Source organism: Euprymna scolopes, chromosome 46 (genome assembly GCF_053919585.1).
Source record: "Euprymna scolopes isolate OS-2025 chromosome 46, ASM5391958v1, whole genome shotgun sequence".
Lineage (NCBI taxonomy): Eukaryota > Metazoa > Mollusca > Cephalopoda > Sepiida > Sepiolidae > Euprymna > Euprymna scolopes.
In genome coordinates this window covers 111,176,501-111,202,798 of record NC_136527.1, presented here as the reverse complement: position 1 = coordinate 111,202,798, position 26,298 = coordinate 111,176,501, and the positions used below count along the sequence as shown (strand labels likewise).

The window sequence follows — 26,298 nt, the reverse complement described above, 5'->3', positions numbered from 1 at the left end:
CAAATTTAATGTGAATAAGTATAAATTTTATATATAATACTAAATTGATTTTAACAATAATATATTTTATTCAATAAATTTTATATATAATACTACATTGATTTTAACACTAATATATTTAATTCAATAAATTTTATATATAATACTTTATTGATTTTAACAATAATATATTCAATTCAATAAATTTTATATATAATACTTGATTGATTTTAACACTAATATATTCAATTCAATAAATTTTATATTTAATACTAAATTGATTTTAACAATAATATATTCAATTCAATAAATTGTATATGTAAGGCTTTGTTGATTTTAACAATAATATATTTAATTCCATAAATTTTATACATAGTACTTCATTAGGTTTCATAATAATATATCCAATTCAATAAATTTTATGTATAATACTAGATTTATTTTAACAATAATATATTTAATTCAATCAATTTTATACATAATACTTAATTGATTTTAACAATAATATATTCGGTGCTGGATATGACTTTAAACTATATCCGATGGTGAGGCCGCAGCTTGCAGGTCTTAGGGAGTGTGGAGCCACCGTTTAATTGCAATGGCTCCCAGGTCCATTCTAACCAGGAGTGGTAGTCCCAACTATTGCTTAAATAGAATACGACTTAAAAAAACAAATATACTCTATTAAAAAATTTAATATATAAGGCTTATTGATTTTAACAATAATATATTCAATTCAATATATTTTATACATAATACTTAACTGATTTTAACAATAATATATTTAATTCATTAAATTAATTCATAATACTAAATTGATTTTTACAATAATATATTCCATTCAATAAATTTTATGTATAATACTAAATTGATTTTAACAATAATATATTTAATTCAATAAATTTTATACATAATACTAAATTGATTTTAACAATAATATGTTTAATTCAATAAATTTTATACATAATACTAAATTGATTTTAACAATAATATGTTCAATTCAATAAATTTTATACATAATACTAAATTGATTTTAACAATAATATGTTTAATTCAATATATTTTATACATAATACTAAATTGATTTTAACAATAACATGTTCAATTCAATAAATTTTATGTATAATACTAAATTGATTTTAACAATAATATATTCAATTCAATAAATTTTATGTATAATACTAAATTGATTTTAACAATAATATATGTAATTCAATAAATTTTATACATAATACTAAATTGATTTTAACAATGTTATATTTAATTCAATAAATTTTATACATAATAATTAATGTATTTTAACAATAATATACTCAAGTCAATAAATTTTATACATAATACTAAATTGATTTTAACAGTAATATATTCAATTCAATAAATTTTATACATAATACTTAATTGATTTTAACAATAATATGTTCGGTCGTGGATATGACCTTAAACTATATCCGATGGTGAAGCCCCAGCTTGCAGGCCTTAGGGATAGTGGAGATACCTTCTAATGGCAATTGCTCCCAGGTCCACTCTGATCCGGAGTGGTAGTACCTGTAAGGCTTCCAACTATGGGTTAAACAGAATACGACTTAAAAATCAATACACTATATTAAAAAATCGGCATTAAATGACCTGAAAAATAAAACAACCAACCAACAATAATAAGGGTGGCCAAAAAGTCACGAACCAATGAACTTTTAATTTGAATAAATGTTACTACTATAACTTTTTTAATTTAGAATAATTGAGATAAAATTAATAAACATTGGTGCGTGATTTTGTGGCCACTCTGGAGGTTTAATTCAATAAATTTTATACTTGATACTTAATTGAGTTTAACAATAATATATTTAATTCAATAAATTTTATATGTAATACTTAATTGATTTTAACAATAATTTATTAAATTCAATAAATTTTATATATAATAATATATAATAAATTTTATATATGATACTAAATTGATTTTAACAATAATATATTTAATTCAATGAATTTTATATATAATACTTAATTGATTTTAACACTAATATATTTAATTCAATAAATTTTATACATAATACTTAATTGATTTTAACAATAATATATTCAATTCAATAAATTTTATATATGATACTTAATTGAGTTTAACAATAATATATTCAATTCAATAAATGTTATACATAATACTTAATTGATTTTAACAATAATATATTTAATTCAATGAATTTTATATATAATACTTAATTGATTTTAACACTAATATATTCAATTCAATAAATTTTATATATGATACTTAATTGAGTTTAACAATAATATATTCAATTCAATAAATTTTATATATGATACTTAATTGAGTTTAACAATAATATATTCAATTCAATAAATTTTATATATGATACTAAATTGATTTTAACAATTATGTATTTAATTCAATGAATTTTATACATAATACTACATTGATTTTAACAATAATATATTCTATTCAATATATTTTATACATCATGCTCAATTGATTTTAACAATAATATATTCAATTCAATAAATTTTTTCCAATACTAAATTGATTTTAACAATAATATACTCAATTCAATAAATTTTATATGTAATACTAAATTGATTTTAACAATAATATATTCAATTCAATAAATTTTTTCCAATACTAAATTGATTTTAACAATAATATATCCAATTCAATAAATTTTTTCCAATACTAAATTGATTTTAACAATAATATACTCAATTCAATAAATTTTATATGTAATACTAAATTGATTTTAACAATAATATACTCAATTCAATAAATTTTATATGTAATACTAAATTGATTTTAACAATAATATATCCAATTCAATAAATTTTTTCCAATACTAAATTGATTTTAACAATAATATACTCAATTCAATAAATTTTATATGTAATACTAAATTGATTTTAACAATAATATATCCAATTCAATAAATTTTATATGTAATACTAAATTGATTTTAACAATAATATATTCAATTCAATAAATTTTTTCCAATACTAAATTGATTTTAACAATAATATATCCAATTCAATAAATTTTTTCCAATACTAAATTGATTTTAACAATAATATACTCAATTCAATAAATTTTATATGTAATACTAAATTGATTTTAACAATAATATACTCAATTCAATAAATTTTATATGTAATACTAAATTGATTTTAACAATAATATATCCAATTCAATAAATTTTTTCCAATACTAAATTGATTTTAACAATAATATATCCAATTCAATAAATTTTATATGTAATACTAAATTGATTTTAACAATAATATATCCAATTCAATAAATTTTTTCCAATACTAAATTGATTTTAACAATAATATACTCAATTCAATAAATTTTATATGTAATACTAAATTGATTTTAACAATAATATATCCAATTCAATAAATTTTATATGTAATACTAAATTGATTTTAACAATAATATATCCAATTCAATAAATTTTTTCCAATACTAAATTGATTTTAACAATAATATACTCAATTCAATAAATTTTATATGTAATACTAAATTGATTTTAACAATAATATACTCAATTCAATAAATTTTATATGTAATACTAAATTGATTTTAACAATAATATATTCAATTCAATAAATTTTATACATAATACTTAATTGATTTTAACAATAATATATTCAATTCAATAAATTTTATATATGATACTAAATTGATTTTAACAATTATGTATTTAATTCAATGAATTTTATACATAATACTACATTGATTTTAACAATAATATATTCTATTCAATATATTTTATACATCATGCTCAATTGATTTTAACAATGATATATTCAATTCAATAAATTTTTTCCAATACTAAATTGATTTTAACAATAATATACTCAATTCAATAAATTTTATATGTAATACTAAATTGATTTTAACAATAATATATCCAATTCAATAAATTTTATATGTAATACTAAATTGATTTTAACAATAATATATCCAATTCAATAAATTTTATATGTAATACTAAATTGATTTTAACAATAATATATCCAATTCAATAAATTTTATATGTAATACTAAATTGATTTTAACAATAATATATCCAATTCAATAAATTTTATATGTAATACTAAATTGAGTTTAACAATAATATATCCAATTCAATAAATTTTATATGTAATACTAAATTGATTTTAACAATAATATATTCAATTCAATAAATTTTATATGTAATACTAAATTGATTTTAACAATAATATATCCAATTCAATAAATTTTATATGTAATACTAAATTGATTTTAACAATAATATATCCAATTCAATAAATTTTATATGTAATACTAAATTGATTTTAACAATAATATACTCAATTCAATAAATTTTATATATGATACTAAATTGATTTTAACAATTATGTATTTAATTCAATGAATTTTATACATCATACTACATTGATTTTAACAATAATATATCCAATTCAATAAATTTTATATGTAATACTAAATTGATTTTAACAATAATATATCCAATTCAATAAATTTTATATGTAATACTAAATTGATTTTAACAATAATATATCCAATTCAATAAATTTTATACATAATAATTAATGTATTTTAACAATAATATACTCAAGTCAATAAATTTTATACATCATGCTCAATTGATTTTAACAATAATATATTCAATTCAATAAATTTTATATGTAATACTAAATTGATTTTAACAATAATATATCCAATTCAATAAATTTTATATGTAATACTAAATTGATTTTAACAATAATATACTCAATTCAATAAATTTTATATGTAATACTAAATTGATTTTAACAATAATATATCCAATTCAATAAATTTTATATGTAATACTAAATTGATTTTAACAATAATATACTCAATTCAATAAATTTTATATGTAATACTAAATTGATTTTAACAATAATATATCCAATTCAATAAATTTTATATGTAATACTATATTGATTTTAACAATAATATACTCAATTCAATAAATTTTATATGTAATACTATATTGATTTTAACAATAATATATTCAATTCAATAAATTTTATATGTAATACTATATTGATTTTAACAATAATATACTCAATTCAATAAATTTTATATGTAATACTAAATTGATTTTAACAATATTATATCCAATTCAATAAATTTTATATGTAATACTAAATTGATTTTAACAATAATATATCCAATTCAATAAATTTTATATGTAATACTAAATTGATTTTAACAATAATATATCCAATTCAATAAATTTTATATGTAATACTAAATTGATTTTAACAATAATATATCCAATTCAATAAATTTTATATGTAATACTAAATTGATTTTAACAATAATATATCCAATTCAATAAATTTTATATGTAATACTAAATTGATTTTAACAATAATATATCCAATTCAATAAATTTTATATGTAATACTAAATTGATTTTAACAATAATATATCCAATTCAATAAATTTTATATGTAATACTAAATTGATTTTAACAATAATATATCCAATTCAATAAATTTTATATGTAATACTAAATTGATTTTAACAATAATATACTCAATTCAATAAATTTTATATGTAATACTAAATTGATTTTAACAATAATATATCCAATTCAATAAATTTTATATGTAATACTATATTGATTTTAACAATAATATACTCAATTCAATAAATTTTATATGTAATACTAAATTGATTTTAACAATAATATATCCAATTCAATAAATTTTATATGTAATACTAAATTGATTTTAACAATAATATATCCAATTCAATAAATTTTATATGTAATACTAAATTGATTTTAACAATAATATATCCAATTCAATAAATTTTATATGTAATACTAAATTGATTTTAACAATAATATATCCAATTCAATAAATTTTATATGTAATACTAAATTGATTTTAACAATAATATATCCAATTCAATAAATTTTATATGTAATACTAAATTGATTTTAACAATAATATATCCAATTCAATAAATTTTATATGTAATACTAAATTGATTTTAACAATAATATACTCAATTCAATAAATTTTATATGTAATACTAAATTGATTTTAACAATAATATATCCAATTCAATAAATTTTATATGTAATACTATATTGATTTTAACAATAATATACTCAATTCAATAAATTTTATATGTAATACTAAATTGATTTTAACAATAATATATCCAATTCAATAAATTTTATATGTAATACTAAATTGATTTTAACAATAATATACTCAATTCAATAAATTTTATATGTAATACTAAATTGATTTTAACAATAATATATCCAATTCAATAAATTTTATATGTAATACTAAATTGATTTTAACAATAATATACTCAATTCAATAAATTTTATATGTAATACTAAATTGATTTTAACAATAATATATCCAATTCAATAAATTTTATATGTAATACTAAATTGATTTTAACAATAATATACTCAATTCAATAAATTTTATATGTAATACTAAATTGATTTTAACAATAATATATCCAATTCAATAAATTTTATATGTAATACTAAATTGATTTTAACAATAATATACTCAATTCAATAAATTTTATATGTAATACTATATTGATTTTAACAATAATATATTCAATTCAATAAATTTTATATGTAATACTAAATTGATTTTAACAATAATATATTCAATTCAATAAATTTTATATGTAATACTAAATTGATTTTAACAATAATATATCCAATTCAATAAATTTTATATGTAATACTATATTGATTTTAACAATAATATACTCAATTCAATAAATTTTATATGTAATACTAAATTGATTTTAACAATAATATATTCAATTCAATAAATTTTATATGTAATACTAAATTGATTTTAACAATAATATACTCAATTCAATAAATTTTATATGTAATACTAAATTGATTTTAACAATAATATATTCAATTCAATAAATTTTATATGTAATACTAAATTGATTTTAACAATAATATATCCAATTCAATAAATTTTATATGTAATACTATATTGATTTTAACAATAATATACTCAATTCAATAAATTTTATATGTAATACTAAATTGATTTTAACAATAATATATCCAATTCAATAAATTTTATATGTAATACTATATTGATTTTAACAATAATATACTCAATTCAATAAATTTTATATGTAATACTAAATTGATTTTAACAATAATATATTCAATTCAATAAATTTTATATGTAATACTAAATTGATTTTAACAATAATATACTCAATTCAATAAATTTTATATGTAATACTAAATTGATTTTAACAATAATATATTCAATTCAATAAATTTTATATGTAATACTAAATTGATTTTAACAATAATATATTCAATTCAATAAATTTTATATGTAATACTAAATTGATTTTAACAATAATATACTCAATTCAATAAATTTTATATGTAATACTAAATTGATTTTAACAATAATATATTCAATTCAATAAATTTTATATGTAATACTAAATTGATTTTAACAATAATATATTCAATTCAATAAATTTTATATGTAATACTAAATTGATTTTAACAATAATATATCAAATTCAATAAATTTTATATGTAATACTAAATTGATTTTAACAATAATATATCCAATTCAATAAATTTTATATGTAATACTAAATTGATTTTAACAATAATATATCAAATTCAATAAATTTTATATGTAATACTAAATTGATTTTAACAATAATATATCCAATTCAATAAATTTTATATGTAATACTATATTGATTTTAACAATAATATACTCAATTCAATAAATTTTATATGTAATACTAAATTGATTTTAACAATAATATATCCAATTCAATAAATTTTATATGTAATACTAAATTGATTTTAACAATAATATATCAAATTCAATAAATTTTATATGTAATACTAAATTGATTTTAACAATAATATATCCAATTCAATAAATTTTATATGTAATACTAAATTGATTTTAACAATAATATATTCAATTCAATAAATTTTATATGTAATACTATATTGATTTTAACAATAATATACTCAATTCAATAAATTTTATATGTAATACTAAATTGATTTTAACAATAATATATTCAATTCAATAAATTTTATATGTAATACTAAATTGATTTTAACAATAATATACTCAATTCAATAAATTTTATATGTAATACTAAATTGATTTTAACAATAATATATTCAATTCAATAAATTTTATATGTAATACTAAATTGATTTTAACAATAATATATTCAATTCAATAAATTTTATATGTAATACTAAATTGATTTTAACAATAATATACTCAATTCAATAAATTTTATATGTAATACTAAATTGATTTTAACAATAATATATTCAATTCAATAAATTTTATATGTAATACTAAATTGATTTTAACAATAATATATTCAATTCAATAAATTTTATATGTAATACTAAATTGATTTTAACAATAATATATCAAATTCAATAAATTTTATATGTAATACTAAATTGATTTTAACAATAATATATCCAATTCAATAAATTTTATATGTAATACTAAATTGATTTTAACAATAATATATCAAATTCAATAAATTTTATATGTAATACTAAATTGATTTTAACAATAATATATCCAATTCAATAAATTTTATATGTAATACTATATTGATTTTAACAATAATATACTCAATTCAATAAATTTTATATGTAATACTAAATTGATTTTAACAATAATATATCCAATTCAATAAATTTTATATGTAATACTAAATTGATTTTAACAATAATATATCAAATTCAATAAATTTTATATGTAATACTAAATTGATTTTAACAATAATATATCCAATTCAATAAATTTTATATGTAATACTAAATTGATTTTAACAATAATATATCAAATTCAATAAATTTTATATGTAATACTAAATTGATTTTAACAATAATATATCCAATTCAATAAATTTTATATGTAATACTATATTGATTTTAACAATAATATACTCAATTCAATAAATTTTATATGTAATACTAAATTGATTTTAACAATAATATATTCAATTCAAGAAATTTAATATGTAATACTAAATTGATTTTAACAATAATATACTCAATTCAATAAATTTTATATGTAATACTAAATTGATTTTAACAATAATATATCCAATTCAATAAATTTTATATGTAATACTATATTGATTTTAACAATAATATACTCAATTCAATAAATTTTATATGTAATACTAAATTGATTTTAACAATAATATACTCAATTCAATAAATTTTATATGTAATACTAAATTGATTTTAACAATAATATATCCAATTCAATAAATTTTATATGTAATACTAAATTGATTTTAACAATAATATACTCAATTCAATAAATTTTATATGTAATACTAAATTGATTTTAACAATAATATATCCAATTCAATAAATTTTATATGTAATACTAAATTGATTTTAACAATAATATATCCAATTCAAGAAATTTAATATGTAATACTATATTGATTTTAACAATAATATATTCAATTCAATAAATTTTATATGTAATACTAAATTGATTTTAACAATAATATATCCAATTCAATAAATTTTATATGTAATACTATATTGATTTTAACAATAATATATTCAATTCAAGAAATTTAATATGTAATACTAAATTGATTTTAACAATAATATACTCAATTCAATAAATTTTATATGTAATACTAAATTGATTTTAACAATAATATATCCAATTCAATAAATTTTATATGTAATACTATATTGATTTTAACAATAATATACTCAATTCAATAAATTTTATATGTAATACTAAATTGATTTTAACAATAATATACTCAATTCAATAAATTTTATATGTAATACTAAATTGATTTTAACAATAATATATCCAATTCAATAAATTTTATATGTAATACTAAATTGAGTTTAACAATAATATACTCAATTCAATAAATTTTATATGTAATACTAAATTGATTTTAACAATAATATACTCAATTCAATAAATTTTATATGTAATACTAAATTGAGTTTAACAATAATATATCCAATTCAATAAATTTTATATGTAATACTAAATTGATTTTAACAATAATATATTCAATTCAATAAATTTTATATGTAATACTAAATTGATTTTAACAATAATATATTCAATTCAATAAATTTTATATGTAATACTAAATTGATTTTAACAATAATATATCCAATTCAATAAATTTTATATGTAATACTATATTGATTTTAACAATAATATATCCAATTCAATAAATTTTATATGTAATACTAAATTGATTTTAACAATAATATATTCAATTCAATAAATTTTATATGTAATACTAAATTGATTTTAACAATAATATATTCAATTCAATAAATTTTATATGTAATACTAAATTGATTTTAACAATAATATACTCAATTCAATAAATTTTATATGTAATACTAAATTGATTTTAACAATAATATATTCAATTCAATAAATTTTATATGTAATACTAAATTGATTTTAACAATAATATATTCAATTCAATAAATTTTATATGTAATACTAAATTGATTTTAACAATAATATATTCAATTCAATAAATTTTATATGTAATACTAAATTGATTTTAACAATAATATATCCAATTCAATAAATTTTATATGTAATACTATATTGATTTTAACAATAATATACTCAATTCAATAAATTTTATATGTAATACTAAATTGATTTTAACAATAATATATCCAATTCAATAAATTTTATATGTAATACTATATTGATTTTAACAATAATATACTCAATTCAATAAATTTTATATGTAATACTAAATTGATTTTAACAATAATATATTCAATTCAATAAATTTTATATGTAATACTAAATTGATTTTAACAATAATATACTCAATTCAATAAATTTTATATGTAATACTAAATTGATTTTAACAATAATATACTCAATTCAATAAATTTTATATGTAATACTAAATTGATTTTAACAATAATATATTCAATTCAATAAATTTTATATGTAATACTAAATTGATTTTAACAATAATATATCCAATTCAATAAATTTTATATGTAATACTATATTGATTTTAACAATAATATACTCAATTCAATAAATTTTATATGTAATACTAAATTGATTTTAACAATAATATATCCAATTCAATAAATTTTATATGTAATACTAAATTGATTTTAACAATAATATATTCAATTCAATAAATTTTATATGTAATACTATATTGATTTTAACAATAATATATTCAATTCAATAAATTTTATATGTAATACTATATTGATTTTAACAATAATATACTCAATTCAATAAATTTTATATGTAATACTATATTGATTTTAACAATAATATACTCAATTCAATAAATTTTATATGTAATACTAAATTGATTTTAACAATAATATATTCAATTCAATAAATTTTATATGTAATACTAAATTGATTTTAACAATAATATATTCAATTCAATAAATTTTATATGTAATACTAAATTGATTTTAACAATAATATACTCAATTCAATAAATTTTATATGTAATACTAAATTGATTTTAACAATAATATATTCAATTCAATAAATTTTATATGTAATACTAAATTGATTTTAACAATAATATATTCAATTCAATAAATTTTATATGTAATACTAAATTGATTTTAACAATAATATATTCAATTCAATAAATTTTATATGTAATACTAAATTGATTTTAACAATAATATATCCAATTCAATAAATTTTATATGTAATACTATATTGATTTTAACAATAATATACTCAATTCAATAAATTTTATATGTAATACTAAATTGATTTTAACAATAATATATCCAATTCAATAAATTTTATATGTAATACTATATTGATTTTAACAATAATATACTCAATTCAATAAATTTTATATGTAATACTAAATTGATTTTAACAATAATATATTCAATTCAATAAATTTTATATGTAATACTAAATTGATTTTAACAATAATATACTCAATTCAATAAATTTTATATGTAATACTAAATTGATTTTAACAATAATATACTCAATTCAATAAATTTTATATGTAATACTAAATTGATTTTAACAATAATATATTCAATTCAATAAATTTTATATGTAATACTAAATTGATTTTAACAATAATATATTCAATTCAATAAATTTTATATGTAATACTAAATTGATTTTAACAATAATATATTCAATTCAATAAATTTTATATGTAATACTATATTGATTTTAACAATTTTTTTAATTACATTTTCACCCCAAACAAGGCACATTGCCACTTAGTGTAGGGGGCTACTATCAGGGGTAACATCTACTGGTATGGTATGGGGGGATTTGGGCAGCAAGATGTCTGTTCACGTTACTCCTGCACGTCTCATACATTTGGGGAAGCAGGGACCTGGAATGGAATTTTTACACTAATATATTCCATTCAATAAATGCTGCAAAAAATAAAGCAACATATTATCGTTGCCGCATCGTTAGCACATCTACAATATACAATATGTAGAGTTTCTTTCCTAGAACTGCCTCTCTATGGAACACATTACCTAGGGGCTGCTTTCCAGCTGCCTAAAACATAGTCATTTTCAAATCTAATTTAAATAACTTCTTGTTGAGCGATCCTCCTGAATAATTAAGCCTTACCAGACTTCCGCCATTACTGATCACGTTGTCTTACCGTCTGCATAACAATTATTAACCTTTATCCTATAGTGTAGGGGTAAGCCTTGATAAACGGTGACCCTCTCCCCACCAAGTAAAAAAAAAAAATTTTATGTTAAACTGGAACAGAAAGTTAGACGTCAATGGGAACGGGAAAGGGTAAATAGACGTCAGTGGGCACTGGAACATGATAGCTGGATGTCGATGGGCTCTGGAACATGGTAGCTGCAGAAGGTGTTGGAAACTGCAGGAGGTTGAAGTCGGGAGGGAAGCAGGCAAGCGGAACAGAGTTCCACAGGCGTGCAGTTCTAAGAAAGAAGCTTTGTTCATGGTATCTACGTTTTGATTTAGGCACAGATAGGGAGTGGGAAAAATTATTGACGGTGGTTTCAGCTAGTTTGCATACAAGTTAAGAAATTTACCGAATTTCCATTACTAACGATTACTATATTGTCCAATTGACTACTGTACACTCTTAATCCTTATCCTCGAGTGGTCTCTGGGCCTTGATAAGTGGTTATGCCTATGTAAAAAAAAAAAGGGGGTAGATTGTGGTAGTTAGTCCTGAAAAGGGATGTTTGAACTACTGCTGCTAAAACACTTTGACTGCTGGGCTCAGTCGACTTGACTGGGTGCATCAGAGTTGCATTTTCGGAGGCTTTTTGCTCCCTGGTCAATTGTACTTGTTTTATAAGCGCTTCTATGGAATGTGCTCCAACAAACTTACTGAATCCGAACTCCATCAACGAATCACCCCTGATCAACTTGACTAGTAGAAACATTCCACCCATTCACTGTACAGGTTTTCAAAGAGAGAGAGAGAGAGAGAGAGACAGACAGACAGACAGACAGACAGACAGACAGACAGAGACAGAGTGAGATAGACTCTTCCACTGCTGGGTTAGGTCGATTTGACTAGGTGAGTTAAAGTAGCATTTCTGGAGGCGTCCTGCTCCCTAGCTGGCTTGTCACAATCAAAATAGTTTCAGATGTTCATTGACTGTGTTTATATTAATTTCTGTTCAAAATTGAAAGTCTGTTGTTTTTGTTTATTAGTGAAAAGTCAAGTTGAATATGTGTGTTCCCTCAATTGTGATAAAAACAAAATGGAAGTCGTTAAGAATGCATGTGCGGGGCCACTTTGAGGATTGTTGGTCATGTGTCTGAGAAAGACAAGAGGGATATATAAAACAAACTTACTGCACCAGTACTCCCTCTATGTAATTACCTCTGACCAACCTGACTAGCAGCAACATTCCACCTCTTCACTATATGTTCGAGAGAGAGAGAGAGAGAAAGTGGGGGGGTATATAAAACAAACTTGCTGCACCAGCACTCCCTACATGTAATTACTTCTGACCAATTTGACAAACAGCAACATTCCACCCCTTCAGTATATAGGTTTCCAGAGAGAGAGAGTGTGTGGAGAGGTATATAAAACAAATTTACTGCACTTGTACTCCCTCCATGTAATTACTTGACAAGCAGCAACATTCCACCCCTTCACTATATAGGCTTTCAGAGAGAGAGAGAGAGAGAGAGAGAGAGAGAGAGTGGGGGAGAGGTATATAAAACAAACTTACTAATGTAATCTTCTGATGCAATCATGTACGTATGTCCAAGGATAATCCAAGCCATGCTGAAGAAGCGGATACCATTTAGACAAGAGAGTCTTTCGACAGAATGTTCAGTGTTTAACAACTGATAAGCATTGCGCCGGATTGAAAAGGCAAGCAGGAAAGATCCAAACCCTCTGTCTGAAAGAAAGAAAAAAAATGAGCATGAATGAAAGAGAAATAAATGATCTCTTCAAGACATTCTGTAACAATAGGATACATATTGTAAAATAAAAACCTTTCTTTATTCATGTTCAATTTAAAAACTACACAGCCTTATTCAGTGTTCTGAGTAGAAGGATGAGAACTTACTACTATAAGGGAGTTAGTCACTCCTATTTCTATGTTTATATTATTAATAACAGGAGAAAAATATAAAAATCAGAATTTTTTTCTGGAAGGACGTACTAATCAGCAACTTTAAATGTATACAAACTATATGCAATCAATGAAACGCGTTACAGTTATTGTCGACCAATCAAGAAAAAAAAAAAGGTTTCGGAAACCTGACCGATTTTTATGGTTTCAGGTTCAGATGAACAGCTACAGCAGGAATTGGAATACACTCTATTAAATCTTGATTACCACAGCTGGTGAATTTTTAAAAAAATGCGATACGGACGTGAGGACACTTTAAAAGAATGATATGCAATAAAATTCTGTTTTTAACTTTGAAAATAAAAATGCAGCAGAAGTGTATGGAATGCTTCAGACTTCTTTCAGACCATCACATGAATAGAGCATCAATTTTTGAGTGGCATAAGAGATTCGAGGAAGGCAGGGAGTTTGTGATGGATGATGAGAGGTGTGGGAGGAGTAAAGAAGTGAGAACACCAGAGTTGATTGGCCAAATAAAGAATTTCATGGATAAGGACCGTCATGTTGTCTACAGAGAAAATAAGTGAACAGTTCTTTTTGTTTTTTTACACAGTGATCACCACTTGTCAAGGCCCGGAAGCCACTCAGGGATAAGGGTTATTGCAAGTACATTACGTTAGTGTGGAGATTTGATGAAGTGTTTACTTAAGGGGGTGGTTCATTAGGAATTTGTTAACATTGGACTTGAACACATCCAAGTTGTAGTTCGGTGGGAAGCAGGCAGACGGAACAGAGTTCCACAGGCGTGCAGTTCTAAGAAAGAAGCTTTGTTCATGGAATCCACGTTTTGATTTAGGCACAGATAAAGAGTGGGGGAAATTTTTCACAGTGGATTCGGCTAGACGGGTGTTTTTCGTGAAAGATTGGCGAGGGGGGACCAGAGATTGGAGTTCAGACGAGCACCTGCCATGGAAATAACGATAAAACAAGGATAGGCTCGCAACGTCTCTTCTGTGGGAGAGAGGTTGCAGGGTAGAGAAAAGGGCACCCCCCACTAAGCCACGAAGTCTATTTTGTACTCTGTCAAGGCAGGATAGGCTGTTTTTTGCAGCTCCTGCCCAGATATGGCAACAGTATTCCATCCTTTTGATGTCAGTGTGGGAACTGTGCTCACAATTATTCATGAGGAACTGGAGAAGTGGAAGATTTGCATAAAATTTATCCCAAGTGTGCTCAGAGATTATTCCCTCAGTGTGCCGAACATTTTTATTATTATTTTTATTTAGTTTCAGGAAGTAAATTTTGTATTATGTAGCTAAGTAATTTTTTAGCAGGAATTTCGATTCATATTCGTCATCAAGAGTAATTTGTTGCTTTTAGATACATAATTTATTTGTTTTATTTTATTAATGTTTTTATTCAATTATTTGATATTAATTAGTTTCGTTAAAGTTGTCTTAGATGTAAGGGAAGATAAGAAAGAGGTGTGATTATATTTTTTTATTTTGATGTTAAATTGTACAATCTTTATTATTGTTATGTGTTTTTATTCATATATTTAATTATGTGGAGATTATTTCAATGTTAGGCTTTGTTTGTAATTTTTTTTTTTTTTTTACATGGGGGTCACCACTTATCAAGGTCCGAAGGCCACTCAGGGATAAGGGTTATTGCATGTACAGTAATCAATGAGATAGAATTGTAGTAATTATTAGTATTAGGGGTTTTGATAGAGTGTCTTACTTAAGGGGGCGGTTTGTCATGAGTTTGTTTATGTTAGACTTGAAGACGTCCAAGTTGTAGCCAGGTGGGAAACAGGCAAGCGGCAGAGAGCTCCACTGGCGTGCAGTTCTAAGAAAGAAGCTTTGCTCGTGGAATCTACGTTTGGATTTAGACACAGATAAAGAGTGGCGAAAATTATTGGCAGTAGTTTCAGCCAGACGGGTGTTTCTCGTGAAAGATTGGCGAGGGGGGGACGAGGGATTGGAGCTCAGACGAGCACCTGCCATAGAAATAGCGATAAATTGATATTGGTATTTGACCAAGATGGGCAGCAAGACAATTCCTCACCCTCCTATAGCCCAATCCTTGCTCCCTGTGACTTTTGGTTATTCCCTAAGCTCAAGGAAAACCTTAGAGCCTGTTGTTATGAGACCAGTGAGAAGATGAAAGAGGTTGTGATGCGGGTCGTTGACACGCTCACACAAGAGGACTTCCACGGGGCCTTTCAGAAGTTGTTTGAATGGTATAACAAGTGTATTGCAGCCGAAGGAGATTACTCTGAAGTGTAATATCAATAAAAGTGCCCACATGAAAAAAGTCTGGAAACAAATCATCAAAACATCAAATCTGGCATCAATTGAAATTAATGGCTCTCGTCTTCAGGAGGCCTCAAGTTTTGACAAGCTTCTGGGCTCCTGATCTTAAATAGAATACGTACATCAAATCCATTGCCAAGGCCGCTGGAAAAATAGTGGGATCCTTCTATCAATCCAGTAGATATCTCACTGTTGATGCAATTCTCTATCTATATAAGAGCCAAGTACGTCCAAGGATGGAATATTGTTGCCACATCTGGGCAGGAGCTGCTAGAAAGGACTTGTCCTGCCTTGATAGAGTTCAAAATAGACTTCGTAGCCTCGTAGGAGATGTCCTTTTCTCTTCCTTGCAACCTCTATCTCACAGAAGAGATGTTGCGAGTTTGTCTCTGATGTATCGTTATTTTCATGGAAGGTGTTCAACTGAGCTTCAATCTATGGTCCCCCCTCGCCAAACTTTCACAAGAAACACTCCTCTAGCTGTACACACTATCAATAATTCCCCCCACTCTTTATCTGTGCCTAAACCTAAACGTAGATTCCATGAACAAAGCTTCTTTCTTAGAACTGCACGCCTGTGGAATTGTCTTCCGTTTTCCTGCTTTCCGGCTGACTACAATATGGTTGTGTTCAATTCTAACGTAAATAAGTTCTTGATGAGCCGTTCTATATAAGTTATCAAATTTACCAAATTTTCATTACTAATGATTACTATATTGTCCAATGTCTACTGTACACTCTTTAACCCTTATCCTTGATTGGCCTCTTGGCCTTGATAAGTGGTGATGCCTATGTAAAATATATATATATATATGTAAAAAAAAAACTTATTGAAGGCACCTTGCATATATCTATATATAAAGCTGAATGTGTGTGTGTGTCTGGTCACGAATAGGCTCCTATATGGTTGACTATTTTCAAAAACTGATCAAATATAATGGTAGAAGATGTATCGAGACACAGGAATGGGTATGTTTGATCTGGTAGAACAGTGGTTCATTAAAATTGTGGGGTCTGCGTTCACGCCTGGTCCACAAAGTATGGAAATAAAAAATTTAAAAATTAAAAAAAAAAAAAACGTTTACAAGGGTTTTTGATATAGATGTACATAAGAATACTTTGATAAGTATGTTTTAACTTAAATAGGGATGGTATAATAAAATTGTGGCGTCTGCGTTCGCGCCTGGCCTCCATAGAATGGAAATAGGCACAAACTTTAATAAAGACTTTTCATATCTATCTGCGTAAGTATACTTTGATAATTATGTTTCAGTTTGAAGAAATATGGTATAATAAAATTATGGGGTGTTCATTCGCACCTGATCTCCATAGAATGGAAATATGTCACAAAGTTTAACAAGTTTTTTAATATAGATCCACAGAATATTGTGATAAGTGTTTCAGTGTGAACAGGTATGGTATAATAAATTATGGGGTTTATCTATTCTATTTTTACTTTCATCATATTTTGCTTTGGTTTTGATACCTCCAAATTCCACCCAAATTTACAACGCTTCCTTTTCATAACCTATCATACTGTCATAAATCAGAGTCCATTTTCTGTAGGCTGTTTTTGAACTCAGTCAACGACGGGTACTTTTGCTAGTATATATATATAAGAGCAAATAATAAAACATGTTAAAAACACTTTGAAATGAGTTAAAAACATATTTAATCTGAAAAGGAAACACTAGATAAGTGGATAGTCCTTAATCCCCTGAGTTTCGAAGAAATACTTTCCTTCTCATCAGAGGGTAGGAATTAGCAAAATGCGGGATCGGATTTTGAATGCAGAAGTATTTGATGAAACTGCAAGTAAGTCAAAGATCTTACTTGATAACAAAAAAGTAAAGCAGAGGGAATATGGTGAAGAAAAAGGTGATTCATGTGAATGGATAGTCTGGTGAAAGGTAAAGTATCCAATGACGGTAAAATCCAAAAATGTAAATCCAAGAAAGTTAGTTTATATATATATATATATATATATATATATATATATATATATATATATATATATATATAAGAGAGAACGAAAATTAAAACTGTAAGTTGAAATTTACAATCAAAATCTATTGTTCAACTGAATACTCTATATATATATATATATATATATATATATATATATATATATATATATAAGCGAAAGAAAATTAAAACTGTAAATTGAACTTTACAATCAAAATTTATTGTTCGACTGAATACTCCAAAAAACAATTTACAAAGTCCTTATTCCGTGGAGTTTCAAAGAATGCTATTCTTAATGTTCTTCTCATCAGAGGACAGAAAGAAATCAGCAAATTATATTTGTAGCAATGCTAGAACTTGCAAGTTAAGGCATTATAAACGCCAAATAAAAAAAATTTAAAAAATAAAAATAAGAAATAAAAAATAAAGTAAAAAAAAAAATTGAAAAAAATGTTAGATATGTAAAAAACTAATATAAAAACAAACCACGCATAATATTTCAGCTTGAATGAAACTCCTTATTAAATTTCTATATATATGAAACTCCTTATGGTGAAGGAAGGGGGTGGGGATATATTAAAACCTCTCGGTCTTACCTGAATCTAATTTGCTCTTGTAGATGTCGTGTTCAGCTAACGTATGCATAACAGACGGAATTTGACCGTTGATATTTAGGCTATTGGCATTTTGGTTAGTATTCAAGTCAGACACTGAAAGACCACCCTCTAAAGGTGTTGGGGTCGCCCCTTGTGGCTCCTGAGGCAAGTTCATGCTTGGAGGTACCGGGGCTACCGGGGCTGGTTTCCGGTTGATTGCGTCCGTCTCACTCTCCTTGATAGAACAACTTTCAGTCGAGCGTGTCGATAACAGTACAATATCACTGGGTCTGTTTTCCGTAATTTCCGGGTCTTTGTTTTGGCTGAGGGTGTTGGTACTGGAATCAAAGGAGGCAGTGTCCATTTCGTAGGCACTGTTGTAATGGACCGCAGACTGTAAATCGACGTCAACGTCGTCAGTGATAATAAAGGTGTTATCATCTGATTCAGAGTCCCCGTTGCAACACAGAATATCGTACACCGTTCCAATCAGCAGGAAGAGCCCGATGATACCAATAAGAGTTCTGAAAGAATTGAAAAATATTTATCTTATCAAGGCCCAGAGACCACTCAAGGATAAGGATTAATAAATAAGCGAACTGTTGTTTTGATCCCCCCGCCCCGGGGTTCCTTAAACACTCGGAAAACGCCAGGCACCCACACTAGTCTATTATTATTTTTTTTTTTTACATAGACATCACCACTTATCAAGGCCCAGAGACCACTCGAGGATAAGGGTTAAAGAGTGTAGAGTAGTCAATTGAACAATATAGTAATCATTAGTAATGGAAATTCGGTAAATTGGATTACTTAAAGGGAACGGCTCATCAAGAACTTGTTTACATTGGACTTGAAGACAACCATATTGTAGTCAGTTGGAAAGCAGGCAAACAGAAGAGAGTTCCACAGGCGTGCAGTTCTGAGAAAGAAACTTTGTTCATGGAATTTACGTTTAGGTTTAGACACAGATAAAGATTGGTGAAAATTATTGATAGTGTTTTCAGCTAGACGAGTGTTTCTTGTCAAAGTTTGGCGAGGGGGGAGAAAGAGGTTGCAAGGAAGAGAAAAGGACATCTCCTACGAGGCTACAAAGTCTATTTTGAACTCTATCAAGGCAGAGCAAGTCCTTTCTAGCAGCTCCTGCCCAGATGTGGCAACAGTACTCCATCCTTGGACATACCTGGCTCTTAGAGAATTGCATCAGCAGTGAGATATCTACTGGATCGATAGAAGGATCCCACCATTTTTCCAGCGGTCTTGGAAACAAATTTAATGTACATGTTCCATTTAAGATCAGGAGTAAAAGGGCATTTGTGTGTTTGTATGTCCAACTAAAACTCTAAAACTACAAAAAAAAAAACTATTGTTTGACCCCCCCCCCTTACTCCCCGGGGTTCCTTACCGCACCACCTAAACACTCAGAAAACACTGTCATTTTTTTTTGTTTTTTAATTTTCTTCCTTTGAAGATTGTAATGCTGGGTATAGGGCAGCCAAACCAGCTACCAATACCAACATCTGTTTTTTTTTTTATTGAAACCAACCGAGAGCTCTTTTTAGTATCCTCGCTGTTCCCTTAAGTGCAATTGTCTGGATCTCTTTTGCACTTGGTTCACCAGGAATATTAGTTAGGTAGGACTTCAGGTTCTTCTTCATAAGCCCTGTGGCACCTATAATAACTGGTATGATTGATATCTCCCTAAGATTCCAGTTTCTTTTCATATCATACACGAGACCTTAATATTTGGTCTGCTTCTGCCTTTCAGCTCTGTTCAGACCGCCATCATTAGGAACACTCACTTCAATCAAGGTTGCAACTCTCTCTGACTTATTCCATATAATTATATCAGGTTTCACAGCAGCATTTTCAAGGTAAGTGGCTGTAGGGATTACATGGTTTATAAGGCATTTCCAACTGTTTTTTCAGGTTGATGTTCCCAGGACTTGCTGCTACATTGGATGTTTTGCTGTGTAGTAGCCGTCCCCTAAAAGAACCTTGCAACTTCATATCAGATGACGAACACTTTCCAATTTTGTATATGTGTGTTTGTATGTCAAACTAAAACTCTAAAACTACAAAAAAAAAAACATCCACAAAGTTGGTAAATTCTTGATTGGCATTGCCTTGTATGAATAATATCTATAAAAAAAAGTATTCATTTTCTAAGGGTAAATTAAACCAGGTTTCGTCAAGTAAGGGGTTCAGTAAGGTTATGTATAAAACCCACCGAATATACGTCAGCCTATGTCACAGTAAGCGAGTTTCTAACAGTATTTTGTATATTTTTTTATTTTATCTCATTTTCCCAAACTTACCGTGTTCAACAGAGGGTCCGGCGCCATTTTAAAATTTTCAATACATCGGTAAACACTATATGTTTTTCGAGCTGACTAAACATATTACATTAAATAAAAATACTAAAAAATTATCCAGTTAGGTAGAAAAGTAACTTATCTTGCCTTTGATAATATTTATTTGTTATATATTTATTTTTTGAAAACTTTTTCGAATGTATGTGTATAGTAAAACAAACCCAAACTACTTATCAATTTACGCGATTTTTGGAACATGACATATACATTATACAAACCCGCCTTGTCTAATGATACACTGCCTGTAAGTGCTTCTCTCAAGTTCCTAGACTTAACATTCATAGACAACATGAACTGGAACAAATGCATTGCGGTAATTACAAATGGCTGCCGTGAAGATGGTGGGCTCTCTTTACCATGCTAGAAGGCTACTCATACCTGATAGTATTCTGTATCTCTACAAAGCCACTATTTACTCACGTGTGGAGTATTGTTGCCACATCTGGGCCGGTGCATCTGCCACTAGTCTGTTGCTCCTGTTTTACAAGTATTTTAATGGTAAACTCAAACCACTAGCACCCTCTTGACGTACATACCACCCAGAAAGCAGACAAACAGCAAAATCCCACCTCTGCACTGTAAAGATCCCTAGGTGCTGTAAAGCCTTCTACTGAAATAGCTTCTTCCATTGAATTGCTAGACTAGAATTTCCTCCCATCCCCCTACTTCCCTGACTGTACAGAAGTTCAAATGTAATGTGAACAAACATCTTGTATAGTATCCCAGTAAATCTAGTCCCTATTACTAGCCCCTTACGACTTAGTAGTGCTATGCCTTGTTTGGAATGGAAAAACAGTAAAAAAAAAAAATGCTTTAAAAAAAAAATATGGGTACTAGTATACGAAAGGGGTCCCAAATTTCTGGCCTCAGTCATGGTTTGACATGGCATTGAATTGACCTGAATATTGAATATAACTAGCATGATTTGGGGAATGCAAAACGATTTTTAATGGAAAAATATACTTAGAAACGAAATTTCTCTGTGTGCTATTTGTCAAAGAGAAACGGTAAAAAAAAAAATGATACACACTACTTCAAAGAGAAACGGTAAAAAAAAAAATGATACACACTCCTCCCCATTTTTTTTCAGTCTATTTCTATTAAGATCAATAAAATCACCTTCATTACAAAAGATAAAAAAAAATTGTTGAATAATCTGAATTACCTCCCTTGGACTCTAATACCTTTTCTTTTACTGAACTCTTTTTAAACAGACTAGCGGGGATGCCCAGTGTTGCCCGGGTGTTTGGAGGTGTAAAAGAAAAAAGTTTTGGTAGGCAGGTAGGCTCAAACCCGAAGCCTTGACGCAAAGGCAGAAAAGGAAGTGGGATACACTACTGCGATACTGTCTTTGTTTTATCCTTACTTCCATGGCAAGTGCTCGTCTGAGCTCCAATCTCTGGTCCCTCCTCGCCAATCTTTCACGATAAACACCTGTCTAGCTAAAACCACTGTAAAAAAGTTTTCCCCACTCTTTATCTGTGCCAAAACCAAAACGTAGATTCCATGAGCAAAGTTTCTTTCTTAGAAGTGCACGCCTGTGGAACTCTGTTCCATTTGCCTGTTTCCCACCTGACTACAACCTGGATGTCTTCAAGTCCAACATAAACAAATTCCTGATGAACCACTCCTTTAAGTAAGACACTATCAAATCTCCAATACTAACGTACTGTACACGCAATAACCCTTATCCCTGAGTGGCTTCCGGGCCTTGATAAGTGGTGACTACCTTGTAAAAAAAAATAAATAAATAAAAACCTAACCCTAAACTTAACACTAACCTTAATCCTAACCGAACAGAGAAGTTGAAATTAAACGGTTGAAAAAGCAGTCAAACATCACGCCATAGAGAAATGAAATCACAGCGCAAATTTTGTAACATAAAAGTCGCTGAAATAAAAGATATCATATCATAAATCGGGGATATTATAATCTAGGGAGTATATAAAAAGTTGTAAGCGCCCCCTCCCCCGGAAAAAAACTTTTATCTATATATCGTTTTTGTATGTCTCGCAAAGGCTTTTTTCGCCGCGATTCTTGAGGGGATTACTATTGCTTAGAAGTGTTTATATACCCCCTAGATATCTATGGGAACACGTGTCGCATCTAGCTTTATTTTCATCAACTTTTATAAAAATCGCGCTATTTCGCCGTGTCGACTGTTTGCCCCCCTTTTTAGTATAAATAAAGTGAAACTAAATTCTAACGTTGCGTGTTCACGGCTTTCGTACCGAAACGTCCAGAAAGCAATCAGCTTTTGATCAATGCAGTGGAAACCGTCATATCAGACAATTGCTTTCATATGGACATCCCTATTTTTTATGGGGAGCTGGTTTTCAACCCAACATCTTGGGGAAGCTAAACTGAAACAAAATTGACTGCAGATTGATATTTGACCTAATTCACTTTTTAGTTAATTCATCACGTTTTTTTTTTTTCGCTTTCGTCTCAAGGATTCGATTTCGACCCCCCCCCAGACTTTTTTTGGTTTTTCGAACACCCGGGCATCGCCAGACCGTTCGTTTTTTTTTTTTAGAAGTTTTAACATTGTTTGTTTTTATAATATTTAAACAGGGCTATTACTTCGCTTTGTTTTCATTTTACCACCCCACACACACACGCCTCTAAAAACCGCCGCTAGTCTAATATATAAAAGCGAAAATGTGTGTGTGTGAGTGTGTGTGTTTGTATTGTATTTTTGTATTGTATTTTTGTACTATATGTTTTGTATTGTATTTTTTCTATTGTATTATTGTATTGTATTTTTTATTGTATTTTGTATTGTATTTTGTGTTGTATTTTTGTACTGTATTTTTTATTGTATTTTTGTACTGTATTTTTTGTATTATATTTTTGTACTGTGCTTTTTACTGTATTTTTGTACTGTATTTTTGTATCATATTTTTCTATCGTATTTTTTGTATTGTATTTTTGTATTGTATTTTTTGTACTGTATGTTTTGTACTGTATTTTTTATTGTATTTTTTGTACTTTTTTGTGTTGTTTTTTAACTGTATTTTTTGTACTGTATTTTTGGTATCATATTAAAGCTCAAACCTCCGGACAACAAGTATCGAAATTTAAGCCCAAACGGTCAACACTAAGTTGGTCAGCTGCTCATTTTTCTGCAGGCGGGGGGGGGCAAAAAGTGACATTTTAACGTTAAATACTACGTAAGTCTTATAATTTAAAATTGATTCTAATCTATACGTAACTGCACGCCAGTGGAACTCTCTGCCACTTGCCTGTTTCCCACCTGGCTACAACTTAGACGTCTTCAAGTCCAACATAAACAAACTCCTGACAAACCGCCCCTTAAGTGAGACACTCTATCAAAACCTCCAATACTAATGATTACTACAATACTATCTCATTGATTACTGTACACGCAATAACCCTTATCCTTGAGTGGCCTTCGGGCCTTGATAAGTGGTGACCCCATGTAAAAAAAAAACGCTTAGCCATGCCACGTGATGTGACATCAGCTCAGTTTAATAGCAGCTGTTAGTACACACATTAACTGCCTTCGAAGGGTAACTTGATATTATAACCCAGAGTTAAATAATAGAAGACAAAAAAAGATCATCTATTTCTGTTCAACTTTTAAAAGATCAATAAAAAATTACCAAGTTTCAAAAGATAAAAAAAAAAATTGTTGAATAATCTGAATTACCTCCCTTGGACTCTAAAAACCGTTTCTTTTACCGAACTCTTTTTTAAACAGAAGACAAAAATCGATCATCTAGATCCGCGAGATTCCTGTAGGAATCAGTCAATAAATTGTGTCGTATTACCCTTTTATTCTGTTTTTATTATAACAAAACATTACAAAAATAACCAATTTTTAAAAAAAAAAACGGAAAAAAGAAGTTTTGTTTTGTTTTTAAAATAAAAAAAAACGATCTTTCGGTTGGAAGTGGGGGGATCGTCTGATTATCCCAGGCAAATGGTCACTGCTCCTATCTCCTGGAGGACATTAACAGGAGTATTCCAGTAATGCCTACCCCATAAATGTCGCAAGATTTCCCAAAAAGAGATTTGTAGAAATGTATGATCTCTCGGGATCCATTCGTGCATACAGCCCCAAACATGCTAAATGACCCTCGAAAGCATACCCATAGTGGTAGGACGGTGCGACTGCCATCAAATATGAACTTATGACGACCAGCAAGCATCTCATGGGGCAGAATAATCCCCTTCTTCACTATAGCGATTCAGGCAGTTTATCCTGAATTAGCAGCTTGTAGATGTAGAAGATTGTGTTGGGAATGGCATACTTTCTAGGATGGAAGAACGACCTGGCCACCTTTCTGGTGATGTTAACAATGGACAATCAGACACATATTTAAAAAATGCAACAAAAAATGCAACAAAAAATAAAATACAAAAATACAATACAAAAAATACAATACAAAAAATGCAA

At 26.4% G+C, this 26,298-nt stretch overlaps 1 protein-coding gene across 1 annotated transcript in view; it reads right to left on the bottom strand.

Moving 5' to 3' along the window:
• Positions 1-26,298, bottom strand: part of LOC145270195 (uncharacterized) — an 83,200-nt gene that overhangs the window by 14,805 nt on the left and 42,097 nt on the right. The window contains exons 6-7 of the mRNA XM_080125825.1: positions 19,504-20,027; positions 14,274-14,447 (exon numbers count right to left, since the gene is read on the bottom strand). Of these exons, the coding sequence (XP_079981951.1) occupies positions 14,274-14,447; positions 19,504-20,027 (698 nt within the window). The remainder of the gene's footprint in view (positions 1-14,273; positions 14,448-19,503; positions 20,028-26,298) is intronic.